This window comes from Dendropsophus ebraccatus, chromosome 8 (genome assembly GCF_027789765.1).
Source record: "Dendropsophus ebraccatus isolate aDenEbr1 chromosome 8, aDenEbr1.pat, whole genome shotgun sequence".
Taxonomy (NCBI): domain Eukaryota; kingdom Metazoa; phylum Chordata; class Amphibia; order Anura; family Hylidae; genus Dendropsophus; species Dendropsophus ebraccatus.
In genome coordinates, this window is record NC_091461.1 from 23912549 (window position 1) to 23926004 (window position 13456).

At 45.9% G+C, this 13456-nt stretch overlaps 1 protein-coding gene across 3 annotated transcripts in view; it reads right to left on the reverse strand.

The window, feature by feature from the left end:
• Positions 1–13456, reverse strand: part of ADAM12 (ADAM metallopeptidase domain 12) — a 395681-nt gene that overhangs the window by 332383 nt on the left and 49842 nt on the right. For all 3 annotated transcript variants that reach the window (XM_069980036.1, XM_069980034.1, XM_069980035.1), the window contains exon 2: positions 8697–8830. In XM_069980036.1, the coding sequence (XP_069836137.1) occupies positions 8697–8830 (134 nt within the window). The remainder of the gene's footprint in view (positions 1–8696; positions 8831–13456) is intronic.

A 13456-nucleotide genomic window follows, 5' to 3' on the forward strand; every position in this document is an offset into this window, starting at 1 on the left:
GAACAAAATATGGAGCAAACAAAGGGAATGACATTTTTTTTGGTTTTTGAAGAAGGAAATTATACATTACAGATCTTAAAGGGGTATTCCGCTCAGAATTAAGTTTTAATAGAACATAACAAACAGTTTATTATTACTTTTCCATGCTCCCCCCGGTGTCCTCCTATGTAATCTTCGGTGCCCGGCTGAACGATCATGCCTTCTCTTCTGAGACGGACTCATCTGGCAGTGACAGCCCGCTCGTCCAATCACTGGCCGAGCCTCTATCCTGTCTCAGTCAGTGATTGGCTGAGCAGGCTGTCATGGCCAGATGAGTCCATCTTGGAAGTGGAGACTGGATTTTTCAGCCGGTGAATGAAGATGGTGTAGATGGATACCAGGGGTAAGAATAAGCTGTTTATTATGTTCTGAGCCTGGGCAACAACATATTAAATGTTAATTCTGAGCAGAATGCCCCTTTAAGGATGTCTCTTAAGGGGGTACTCCAGCATAGACTAAAACATGTTGCAGGAGCATATGATATTGCTTAACTATCTTCCCCAGTTCTGAAACTTCCAAAAATCCATTTGTTTTGGGAACTTAGTTCTGTACTACCTACAATTCCCAGAATTTATTGCTTTCCCCTTAGCTCTGATCTTAGTCTTTCCAGCCTGCCTCTCTATTACAGTCTTCACGGCCTGCCCATTCCCTCCCACAGCACTCCTGTCTAGAACATCTCATTTCATAGCAGACTATTGCATAACCAGTTAGGTTGCAGCGCCTGCTGCATTCACTTCCAGTCTACACCTATTTCTGGGGCATCATTCATCACAAGGCAGTATGCTGTCAATACACCTCATTCTGCCTAAATGTCCCAATAAAAATATATATATGTATATGACAGGGAGATGGTGAAGTAGGTTGTGGGGGCCAATCAGAGATGGTGACATCACTCAGGGGTGGAGCTAGAGCTCAGTGACAAGATCCAGCCAAGCCTCCTGTGACATCAGAGGATGACGTGTTGTCTCGGGAGAGATGATCTGGGGAGCTAAAGCCAATACCAACTTTCTGTCAGAAGTGAATCACACAAATGCACACTAAAGCCAGTACTAATAATACTATATCAGTAAGTTATATATATTGGGGTGATAGTTTTATTGAAATACATTTTTTGATACTGGAATGCCCCTTTAAATGAATGCATGGGATCTATAAAGAAGCCATATAAAGCTGGGTCTTGTGGACAATATCCTCTATTATCATTAATAGTTAAAGGTTTTTAAATAATGGGCATACATGTAATACTTGCAGCAGCCTGTAAATCATTCACAATACGGCTATGTTGACACAACGTACGTTTTTCAATTGAAACAATGGCCGTTCATTTCATAGTGAAATGTGTTGCATTGAAGTCAAAGCAAACAACAGCTGTTCACACATTGTATTGAACAACGGCCGTTATTTGATCTGACCGTTGAAATAATTGACATGTTAATTATTTCCGGCCGTTGCGCATTGATTTCAATGCAATTTTCAATGCAACAACGGCCGTTGTTCGTGCCTTGTGCGCACATAGCCTACATGTGAAAATTACATTACGATGAATTTCCTCTTCCATGTAAATGTAGTATTCCTCTGAATATTTGCTCTCTGTAGCAGCAGTGTGAACAAGCCAGGGCCTAGTCTGTGACTATTGTGGATTCCTCTACCTCTCTCTCAGCAGGAAGTCACAGCACGATCTCTAAATTACATTCATTCATTAGTGGACACTTGGTTGATTACTGCTCTTTATTTTCTAACATTTTTAGGTGAAAAATAGCCAAAAAAAAAAGTCAATAAATCGGTCAATTTCATAAGAGGGTATTACGCCCAATGCAAACTTTTATTATGTTTCTGCCCCTGGGAAGAACATAAACAACCTAATCAACTCCATCTTTGGGTCCCCAGTAGAGTGATCCTGCCTCCACTTCAACCAATCACTGGCTAAGATGAGACAGCACCGCAGTAAGTGACTGGCTGAGTGGGCTGTCACCCCCCAGACGAGTCCATCTCAGAGGTGGAGGCAGAATCCCTCAGCCGGGGACCCGAAGATGATGAAGGAGGACACTAGGGGAGTGTTGAAAGGTAAGAACAGGTTGTTTGTTATGTTATCCCCAGGGGCAGTAACTTATTAAAGATTTACTTTGGGTGGAATACCCCTTTAACCATTTTGTCTAAAACCGTTTTTTTGTAAGGTTACAGAACAGCTGAAAAAAACAGTGTGTGGGCGAAGCCTTACAGGTTGAAACTTTTTGACATTTTTAAAACATTTTTTACTTAATTTTAATGAATTGTTTTACTTATTTTCCAGTTATTTTTGGGTTAAAGGGGTTTTCTGTTTTGGTCGGCCTTTTTTAATATTTTGCTGCTGGTGCATATTTAACAATAAACATGTTGTGGGAGATTTATCAAACATGGTGTAAAGTGAAACGGGCTCAGTTGCCCCTAGCAACCAATCAGATTCCACCTTTCATTTTCCAAAGAGTCTGTGAGGAATGAAAGGTGGAATCTGATTGGTTGCTAGGGGCAACTGAGCCCGTTTCACTTTACACCATGTTTGATAAATCTCCCCCGTTATCCTTAGCTGTCTGTGCTCTCTCAGAGTCTTCCTCTGGTGTCCCCCACTTACTGTAAAGCCTCCACTTCTGAGATGAACTTGTCTAAAAAGTGACAGCCCATCACTGGCCGCAGGGCTGCCCCGTCTCAGTCAGTGATTGGCTGAGCAGGCTTTCACTCCTGTCGAAACTGGAGGCTCTGCAGTCAGAGGGGGATGCTGGCAACACCGAGGCATTGCAGACAGGTAAGGATAACATGTTTTTTGTTAAATATACACCAGCAGCAATATATTAACAAAGGACAAACCCTTTAAAGCAATAGCTAAATAAAAAAAAAAAGAAAACATTTTACAAATTAGATTTTATTTTTATGCTTGAGTCCCAAAATACATTGCAAATTACAGACTAGCATTTAATTTTACACCTAAAATATTTCCTACCCATACCCTGACCTGACTAAAAAAACTGACTGAGGCTGGCTTTACACTGCCTTAAAGGAGAAGTCCAGCCAAAATTATTTTTTTGCATTATTTGCTATGGGATCCCGGCCGGAGCGCCCACACATCGTATACGCTCCCATGCGGTGCCGCAAACAACTGACAGGTCCATTATTTGCGGACGGAATTCAATGAATTCCGCCCGCAGAAGGACCTTGCAGTTCACACAGTGAAGCGAGCGGCTCCGGCCGCTTGCTTCACTGTGGGCTATGGGAAGCTCTGATGCGGGCAAATGCTAATGCGCCCACATCAGAGCTCCACGGTGGAAAGATCATCCGGCAGATCCGGGAAGATCCGGGCTGAGACCGGCCGGAGTCACGGAACTGCCAGTCTCATCCATAGTGTGAACATAGCCTTCTGGTGTTTTTCTCTCCATTTAGCGCTAGAAAAAAAAATGCTAAAAAAAATTTGCACCACATTGGCATTTATGGCATTTTTGTTTTGGCCTGAAAAATGCCAGACAAAAAGTGTAAAAGTGTGAGGGCACCCTAAAGAAAAGCCCCAATTTTTTTGGAACATGAATAGGGTTGGGTTGCAATACCAAACACAAACAAATGAACAAAAAGTGGCGGTATTTTTTGGGGAAACTAAAAAGTATGCTGAGCAACTGCTTTAGGACTGTGTGTCTTGTTTCCAGTGGGCACACACAGCCCCTCGTAATTTTCGGCACGGTTACGGCTTTGCTATTAAGCAGTGAGCACGTCTTTTGGGTTTTGCTTTGTAATGAAATGTGTTATATAAGAAGATAATTGTGTTTTTCCTTTTTCTCAGAAACACTTGGAAGTTTTAATTACAGAACAGCCTGCTCTATATAATAGAATAATGGCTGCTCGATTCCGCCTAATGAACTCCTTGTCACATCTCGTCTTGTTTTATCTCTTGCTTCCTCCCGCCCTCACTGCGTAGTTAAAATTGTCAGGTGTTAAAGATACTTCATCATCCGGTTCCGCTCTTTCTAAGTGATCATGTTCTTCTGACTGGTGTCTTTTCAGCACTTCAGACGTAGGAGCTCGCAGGTCTTTGTGGTAGAGACTGAGAATTGGCTGCAGAATGGGGCGGTTTTGGCGGGAAGCACATGGGCTTCTGCAAACCAACCAGACAGTCGAAGACTGCAACACAGCCGTCATGTACGGTATGAATAGTTCCATAGGCTCTGTTCACATAATTGTTGAGCCTTTTATTGGAGACATATGTTAGGATTAGAGATGAGTGAACCGAATCTCACAAACTGAGATTTGTTATGAACTTTACTTTGGTATCAAACTGCAAAGTTTATAACGAGTTTGTAAAGATGGTGGATGCATAATTTAATACACATAAAAAAGAGGGTATGCTTCCTCGTCCGCAGTCATCCTACAATTCTCTGGTGTCTCTAGCACTTCCAGCAGGAGTGACAGCCCGCTTAGCCAGTCACCGGCCGTGGTGCTCTCCAATGTCAGTCAGTCAATGATTGGCTGAGCGGCAGACACTCTTGTCTCGGTGATAGCACACTTAGCCAACCACTTGCCGCGGCACTGTCCCATCTCATTCAGTGATTGGCTGAGCAGGCTAGAGGCGGGTGCGGGGGACACTAGAGACTGAAGAAGGAGGACAACATGGGAGCATGGACAGGTAAGTATTGATGAATGAACTTACTGAACTGCACTAGAACAGTCAAACGCTTGCAATTATTTAGCTGTTTTAGTGCGGTTCAATTAAAGTTCTACTGTACTTCTAAAAAGATCGCTCATCTTTAGTTAGGACCTGGTATAACTAGAAAAGGCTCAGTCCAATATACTTTTAAAGGTCATTCATTGACCCCAGAGCATTAGCATTTCCCATCTACATGTAAGAGTGAAAGCGAGGAAACGATTTCCTGCTGAGTTGTGTAACTTACGTCAATGTGCTGGGAGGATTTCCCGACTGTAAATTGGTAGTAGGATGTATACTGCTGTATGTAGTTTTCACCTGGACCTATTTTACATAGGAAGTAACTTTGCAGATACATTGTTACTAATCCCGACTTATCACTTGTATTACACATAAATGGGTCTTCCCCATTTAAACAGTTAAACTTGGACTCGACAAGTTAAATATTTTTGCAAATATTTTTCTTTCCCATTAATGACAGTTCATTGTCTAAGCTACCGACCACCACTCTGCTTTAAAAGCAGCAGTCAGACTAGATGTCAATGTGTAAATATATACAGATTGAGGCTATGTTCATACATAGTCAGAGACCGGCCGTTCCATGACCCGGCCAGGTCACGGAGTGGGCGGTCTCTGAAAATATCACCCCGGCCGGTACTGCAGTAGCGGCCGGATGATCTTTGCAGCCGCAGAGTTCTGACACGGGCTCATCCGAGTGCGCCCGCATCAGAACTCCCCACAGCACACTGACAGAGTTTTCTGCGGCTGCTATTCAATAAATAGCGGCCGCAGAAAACTGACGTGTCAGTTGTTTGCAGCGCCACTAGGGATCCTGGCTGGAGCATATACTATGTGTATACGCTCCGGCCGGGATTCCATAGACAGCAAGGGAACATATTTTTTCGTATTAACCACGGCCGTTGTTGCAATCGGCAACAACGAACGTAGTTTTATGAAAAAATATGTAGTGTGAACATCGCCTAAATGTGTATATGTTGCAGTGAAATGATAGAATCAGGGATTTGATCAAATCCCGGGAAATGATAGAATGAATTCTACCATTTCCCCTGCAACATACAAGTTGCTTACTGTATTGGGCCTCCTGATCCCCCTGGCCTGTCGGGAGGTCTGGTGCATGCTGCTTTCTGTTTGCTTACTGTATTGGGCCTCGTGCTCTCCCAGCCCATCTGTCAGGAGGTCCAGGATTCCTGCTCCCCCTAGCCTGTCGGGAGGTCCAGCGCATGGTGCTTTGCTCCCAGTCCGCCTCCACCACCTCTCTGCTCCTTGTCCGCCCAGCCGTCATGCCTGCCGGGAGGACCGGCACCATCTTGGGCCTCCTCCTTGCCGTCCGCCCACTGCTGTTGTGCCTGCTGGGACGTGACAGGACACTGGCATGCTCTCATGGGCCTCCTTCCCCCCTATCTACCTCCTCTCTGCTCCCCGTCCGCCTCCGCCACCATGCCAGCCGGGAGGCCTGGGGAGGTCCAGGGCCATCTTGGGCATCCTCCTCGCCGTCCGCCCGCTGCTGTGCCTGCTGGGAGGCTAGGAGGTGACAGGAGGCTGGCGTACTATCATAGGCCTCCTGCTCCACGGCCGCTGCTGTGCCTGGCCTGGCTGAGTAACAGACTTGAATAGGTTACTCATTCCATCATTTCCCTGAAAGGGGTCAGGGATTTGATCTTTTCAATGCAACATATATACTGTATAATTTATAAAGTATACTATACATAAATATATACCAGTCAGACCACTGCTTTTAGAGCAGAGTGGTGGTCGGTAAGCTAGATGAGCTATAGGAGGGAAAGAGCAGCATATCAGGAGAAAGAGGCAAGTTTGCTAAGTGAATTTGTTTGCAAATATATTTAACTTGACGAGTCCTACAAGTAAAACAATATTAGTTGAGATGGAAATACCCCTTTAAATTCAGTTTTGCATGCCCAAAAACCTAAGGGTTTATTCTCCTGTTCTGTAAAACACAGAAGCTACAGATAAAGGGGACTCTTTCCCTGCTCAGCATCATGTTTCTGTGTAATAGGGCCTTCACCTCCCAGCATTCCTTGTTAGTTCCACAGTACTACTGCACAGAGCCTGCTGTGGTGATGTACATTGTATTGCTGTTACAACAACCAGCAGAATTATGAATGCAGCTCTGGAATCAAAAACATTAAATATCAAAATTTCTTCCTTTACCAGGGCACAAGTGTGTCCACTACCTATACACCCTATATGTATGCCCCTCGTCCTTGCCAACATAAAAGTAGAACCCTCTAGCCATGATGTGGTTAACAGCCTGTCAGCAGCAAATTATTCTGGATACTCTCCAAGTGTGACACTCCGGTTCAACAACCTCATCCCACCTCAGGGTTGATTTATAAGGCATCTCATGCTTTAAAAAAAGATTTTGTGACTAAGCAGTCTCAAAAGTAAAACAGATGTGTCATGTCATTGTGCCATTTTTGTGCAATATGTGGGGTCATAGTAAAAACCCATTACAGATGTTTCCATTGTTTCTCATTTTTGCAACAGACAGTAAAGTGTTGCAGATCATTATTCATATATGACTTATCACAGATGTTTTTTTCCCTATGTTCCAATTCCCACTAGAATCGAGATCGCTTTGTGAGATGTAAGATGCTCCAGTCGTGCTCATCTCTAGTAAGGATTCCAAAATGGGAAGGGGGGGGGGGAGTCTTGTGTGCCAATAAAGGGTCATAGTCCCTCTCATGAGTAACAGCCATAGCCCCTCCCATGAGTAACAGCCATAGCCCCTCCCTTCAGTAACAGTCATAGCCCCTCCCATCAGTAACAGTCATAGCCCGTCCCATGAGTAACAGCCATAACCCCTCCCATGAGTAACAGCCATAGCCCCTCCCATGAGTAACAGCCATAGTGTCTCACATTTGTTCCAGCCAAAATCTGACTACATATAGAAATATTATAAATACTTGAAGTGCAACAGTCATTTAAAAATATTTTTCAAAACTGGAATGGCTGAATATCTGCTGCGAGATCTGCTGCGGATCCAGTGCCATTCATGCCTATGAGAGCACATACTCGCAGCGGGATTGACATCCCACTATCAACATGTGTGTTAACCCCGCAGCTGAGAGTATACATTACCTGCTCAGCGACGCGACTGCATGTGAGGCTCCCAGCTCCGGTCCCGCTCAGCCAATCAGTTTACGGCAGCACTGATTGGCTGAGCGCGATCGGAGCCGGGAGCCTCACATGCAGCCCCATTGCCGAGCAGGTAAGTGTGCTCTCAGCTGCGGGTGGCGAAGGGTTAATTCATATACTGACAGTAAATTACAAATCTCTAGAACTTTCTGGCACTAGCTGATTTTTTTTGGTGAACTACCCCTTTAAATTGAACTGAGATGCAAAAAAAGAAACCATGGGGGAGATTTATCAAACATGGTGTAAAGTGAAACTGGCTCAGTTGCCCCTAGCAACCAATCAGATTCCACTTTCCATTCCACACAAACTCTTTGGAAAATGAAAGGTGGAATCTGATTGGTTGCTAGGGGCAACTGAGCCAGTTTCACTTTCCACCATGTTTGATAAATTTTCCCCCAGGTTTTTCTATACCTAACTAATGTTGCCCCCATAGAAGTTGACAAGTGACCCCAGCCATTATCTCAGCAATGTGTAACCAGTCGTATCGTGTCAGATAAAATAACTTCTACAATACACAGAGTTTCCCAGCATAACTATCTCTCTCCGTGTTTGTCCCGCATTGTGAGGTAATGAGTGTAAATGGAATGAACCTGGATACGAGGTAACAATAGCTCACCGCAGACATCATCTGGAACAACTTAAGAAACGTCTCTGACTGAATTATATGTTGGACGCCGGGCATAGAAAATAGTCAGAATCGCTTCTGTCCCTTACATTCTTAGCAAAAAATATAATGTTTTCAGCCGTTTCCACTGTTCCCTTTTCATTGGCCATTGTGCAGCTAAAAGCATCTCATGGGGGCATAAAAGAGGGCTCTAACCTTTGGAGAGATGGCGGCTATCGGCTTCCACTGTTCACCACTCAGAAGATAAGGGACTATTATTTCATAATGTCCGCACTCTTCCTTTTCCGTCTGTCTCCTAGACGATCCCAAATTACACTCCGCATTCTCTTCTAGACAAAGGAAAAAGAAAAGAAAAAGAAACTTGTTTCAGGACGGAGCAACCTGCAAACACAGACATTAGCGATGACTGCGCAGAACAGCCGCCGCCGCCGCAAGATTAATACCTTCCAGGAAATTTCTTAATAAATCAAATCAATTAAACATTTCCAGCAAATTTTGCTTTGTTAAGCAGAAAAAAAAATAAAATCATTGTTCTACGACCCAAAAAAAAGTTAAAGATAAAGAACCGCTTAATATGCAGAACATAAAGTCTTCCAGTACTTATCAGCTGCTGTATGTCCTGCAGGAAGTGGTGTATTCTCTCCAGTCTGACACAGTGCTCTCTGCTGCCACCTCTGTCTGTGACAGGAACTGTCCAAAGCAGCAGCAAATACCCATAGAAAATGGACTCTTGGACAGTTCCTGTTACGGCAGCAAAGAGCACTGTGTCAGACTGGAGAGAATACACCACTTCTTCCAGGACAAACAGCAGCTGATTAGTACTGGAAGACTTTTTAGATGGGAATAAATTACAAATCTGTATAAGAACATGCTTTAACAAAGTCTCCCTTCTGTAATAGTCCCAGTATTGTAGCTATGATAGTTTTGGCTGTTTTAATGAAATTCATTAAGAGATTCGATTCGCGATTCTAACCGAAAATTGTTGTTTTCCATTTTAACAAACATCCGTTTTTTTTCATACTGCAATGAAATGCATTGTGCGAAAACAACGGCCATTGTTTCATTGACTTAAATGGATATCATTGCAGTATGAATGGAAAATGCAGTTTTAATGGAAAACAATGGCCGTCCTTTTAAAAAAATAGTACGTTGTGTGCAGGGCCGGCCTTAGGGTAGATGGCGCCCTGTGCGAAATTTCCTCTCAGTGCCCCCCCCCCCCTTCCTGGACACAGCGCATAATCAGCAGAATATGAGACCAGAAGGGCACACTCTTAGGGAGGCATTTATTAAGTCCGGCGTTTTTTACGCCGGACTTAAAAATGCCCCCGCAGCTCCGGCGGTACGGGGATTTATGTAGAGGCGGACTGCCTGTACATAAATCCTGTGCGCGCCGGTGCGCACCGCCGAAAACCTACGCCAGCTGAGGACTGGAGTAGGTTTTCGGCGTACATTTGGGCGGAACGGATGATAAATCGCGCGGACTCTGAGTCCGCGCCCTCCGTTCCGCCCACTTCCCGCCTACTTCCCGCCCCCTTTCCGCCCCCTGGCGTACTCGGCGGAAAGTGCCGATTTGCGATTATTTTATTCGCAAATCGGCCATTTGCGTATAAAATAATACGCAAATCGGCACTTTCCGCCAAAAATCATCCGTCCGCCGGATGATAAATGTGGCCCTTAGTCTTCCCACACAGTATAATGCCCTCAAAGTGTCCCCACTGAGTATCAAATTTATTGCTGACGATAAATATTACTACCATACAGTGATTACATATAAGCAATTCTGCTACTGAACAACACCAACTCACAGGGGATGTCTTCTCCGATCTGGGCCATTCAATCTTTCTTTTTTTCTCTCCATTCTGCCTGGGCCATCTTCTCCTGGCCATGAGTCTTCTCTCCAGAATCTTCAGAGAAACATTTTAGTCTCCTTGCTACAGTAGTTAGGCTGCCTCTGTACCCCCAATATAGTTTTAATGCCCAATGTGCCCTCACATAATAGCTAGGTATGTCCTTCCTGTGCCCTTCTGTGCATTCCTCATTGTATGAGTGTACTGCTCTAATGAATTATAATTCCCTCTGTGGAGCCCCATGTATTATCCATCCCCTGTGTGCTGCCCCAATAGGTTATCGTCCCCCGTGTGCTGCCCTAATAGGTTATCGTCCTGTGTGCTGCCCCAATAGGTTATTGTCCCCTGTGTGCTGCCCCAATAGGTTATCGTCCCCTGTGTGCTGCCCCAATAGGTTATCGTCCCCTGTGTGCTGGCCCAATAGGTTATCATCCCCCGTGTGCTGGCCCAATAGGTTATCGTCCTGTGTGCTGCCCCAATAGGTTATCGTCCTGTGTGCTGCCCCAATAGGTTATCGTCCCCTGTGTGCTGCCCCAATAGATTATCGTTCCCTGTGTGCTGGCCCAATAGGTTATCGTCTCCTGTGTGCTGCCCCAATAGGTTATCGTCCCCTGTGTGCTGCCCTCAATACATTATCCCCCTGTGTGCTGCCCCAATACATTATCCCCCCTGTGTGCTGCCCCCAATACATTATCCCCCCTGTGTGCTGCCCTCAATACATTATCCCCCTGCGTGCTGCCCCAATACATTATCCCCCCTGTATGCTCCCCCAATACATTATCCCCCCTGTGTGCTGCCCCAACATATTGTATCATAGCGCCCCCATGGTGAGAGTAAAATAAATAAATAAATACTCACCAGCTCCCCGTAGCTCTTTTCCCTTCTTCTGTCAGTCCAAGGCATGGCATCTTCGGTCTTCCGGTGCAGGCAGCCTGATATACAGAGGCTCTCTGCACCGGAAGCTTTCAGGACCCGGCTTTCCTTACGTGCGTGTGCACGCAACGCACCGCACTCAAACTTTATCCAGCTGGCTTCTTGTGACCGCAGGCATATTGCTGCCTGCGGCCACAAGGGTCATTGACAGCATGAGAAGCCAATCGCTTCTTGCGCTGTCTAAACAAGGCAACTACAAGCATGTCATAGACATGCTTCTAGTTAAACGGGGCGGCACAGCACCCGGGTGGCAGCCCCGGCACCTGATCGGGTTTACCGGGTCCTGGCGCCCCCTTTGACACACGGGGCCGCACAACCCTAAGGCCGGCCCTGATAACAGGAAGGAATGCTGTATGTCTGCAGGAGCGCCGTTAGAAAGGAGCAGGGTGCCGGGCAGCCAGCTGGGGGAGCGATCGAGGCGAACAGACATACACACAGCACAACACTGTCACATAATGCATGCTGTGTATGTCTGTCCGCCCGATCGCTCCCCCAGCTGGCTGCCCGGCACCCTGCTCCTTTCTAACGGCGCTCCTGCAGACATACAGCATTCCTTTCTACTACACCAAAGATAAGTAAGCAGACCTGCCTCTCTGCCCGGCAGCCGGGCCGCTTCCACAGCTGATCGCCCTGCACCCTCCTGCTATAGTGTATCGGCGGCACTCCTGCAGACAGAGACAGCAGCACACATTACTACAGCTAGATGTGCAGCTGTCTCTTCTGCCCGAGCGCCCCCCTGCTGGCCTGGAGTGATGCGCCCTGTGCAACCGCACAGGTCGCACACCCCAAAGGCCGGCCCTGGTTGTGTGAACATACTGTAGCCTTATGATGCTTTCTGAATTATCAAATTTGGCCCTACAGTTTCTATTCAAATCAATAGTCTATCCATAGACTGCACATTCTGGGTCCTTCAAAGTTGTTCCATCTATGGATAGTGTCTATTGTGTCTCCAACTTTGTGAATGACGTTCCACGGCTCAGTTTTGGACCATACCAAAAACTTTAGCATGAAACTGGAGGAGTGAAAACTGATACAGCGCCACTCCTGTCTGTGAGGCGTTGTTGGTACTGCTGATTGTTCTCTTTAAGCGAAGGCGGGATGAGCTGCACTGGCGGACACAGGCCAAGGATAGCACTAGGGCTTATTCTAAAGGCCCTATTCCACGGAACGATTATCAGCCGTATTTGGCCGCTAATCATCTTGCGGAATAGAAGGCAACGATCAGCCGACATCGTTCATGTCAGCTGATCATTGCAGTCGTTTGTCTTTTAACCATGTTGAAAAGCAAACGTCTGTGATAGCAGCAATCTGTTGCCATCGCTCCATGGAATAGGAATGGCGGCAGCAGACTCCCACTATGCTCTATGGGCTGCCCGCACAATCTAGCGATCACCCGGGCAGCCCGCCTGCAGCTCCCCGCGGCCCCTCCCGCACTCACCCGCTCGCTGCCGCCGCGTGTCCTAGCGGGGGACGTGGAGCGCTCGTTTGCTCTTCACAGTCGGCCCATGGAATAGGGCCTTAAAATAAAGTGCAGACCTTGGGGGAGATTTATCAAACATGGTGTAAAGTGAAACTGGCTCAGTTGCCCCTAGCAACCAATCAGATTCCACATTTAATTCCTCACAGACTCTTTGGAAAATGAAAGCTGGAATCTGATTGGTTGCTAGGGGCAACTCAGCCAGTTTCACTTTACCCCATGTTTGATAAATCGCCCCCTTATGTTTTTACCTCACACAACCCATTGAAGAAAAAACAATTATGCTCTCGACCACCTTAAAAGATGCAGATCCACATGTCTGGCAAGGATATACAGGTAATTGTCGGGATGCCCGCGCTAGCTGGCAGACTATGGTGCCTTTCGTAACGCTACATCTGCAGCCCAGCATCTGGAAGTGAATCCCAGTCCATTACAGGAATCCCAGGGTGTAGGATGCCATGTCTCATCATTACTCCTCCAGCTTTGATAACTGATTTATATGGTGAATTCTGTGCACTTTGCCAGTAAACTGGTGTACGCAGCATTCATCAAGCCTGCTCCACTACATATGGTATAAATTTGTTACAAGAATTTACCACTACCTCATGCTGGCAGATTTATTGGATGTAAAGGCAAAGCAAAACGAAGTATAGTATTAAGTGGCCATTTCTCACTGGTAAGATATTTATCAAAAAGAG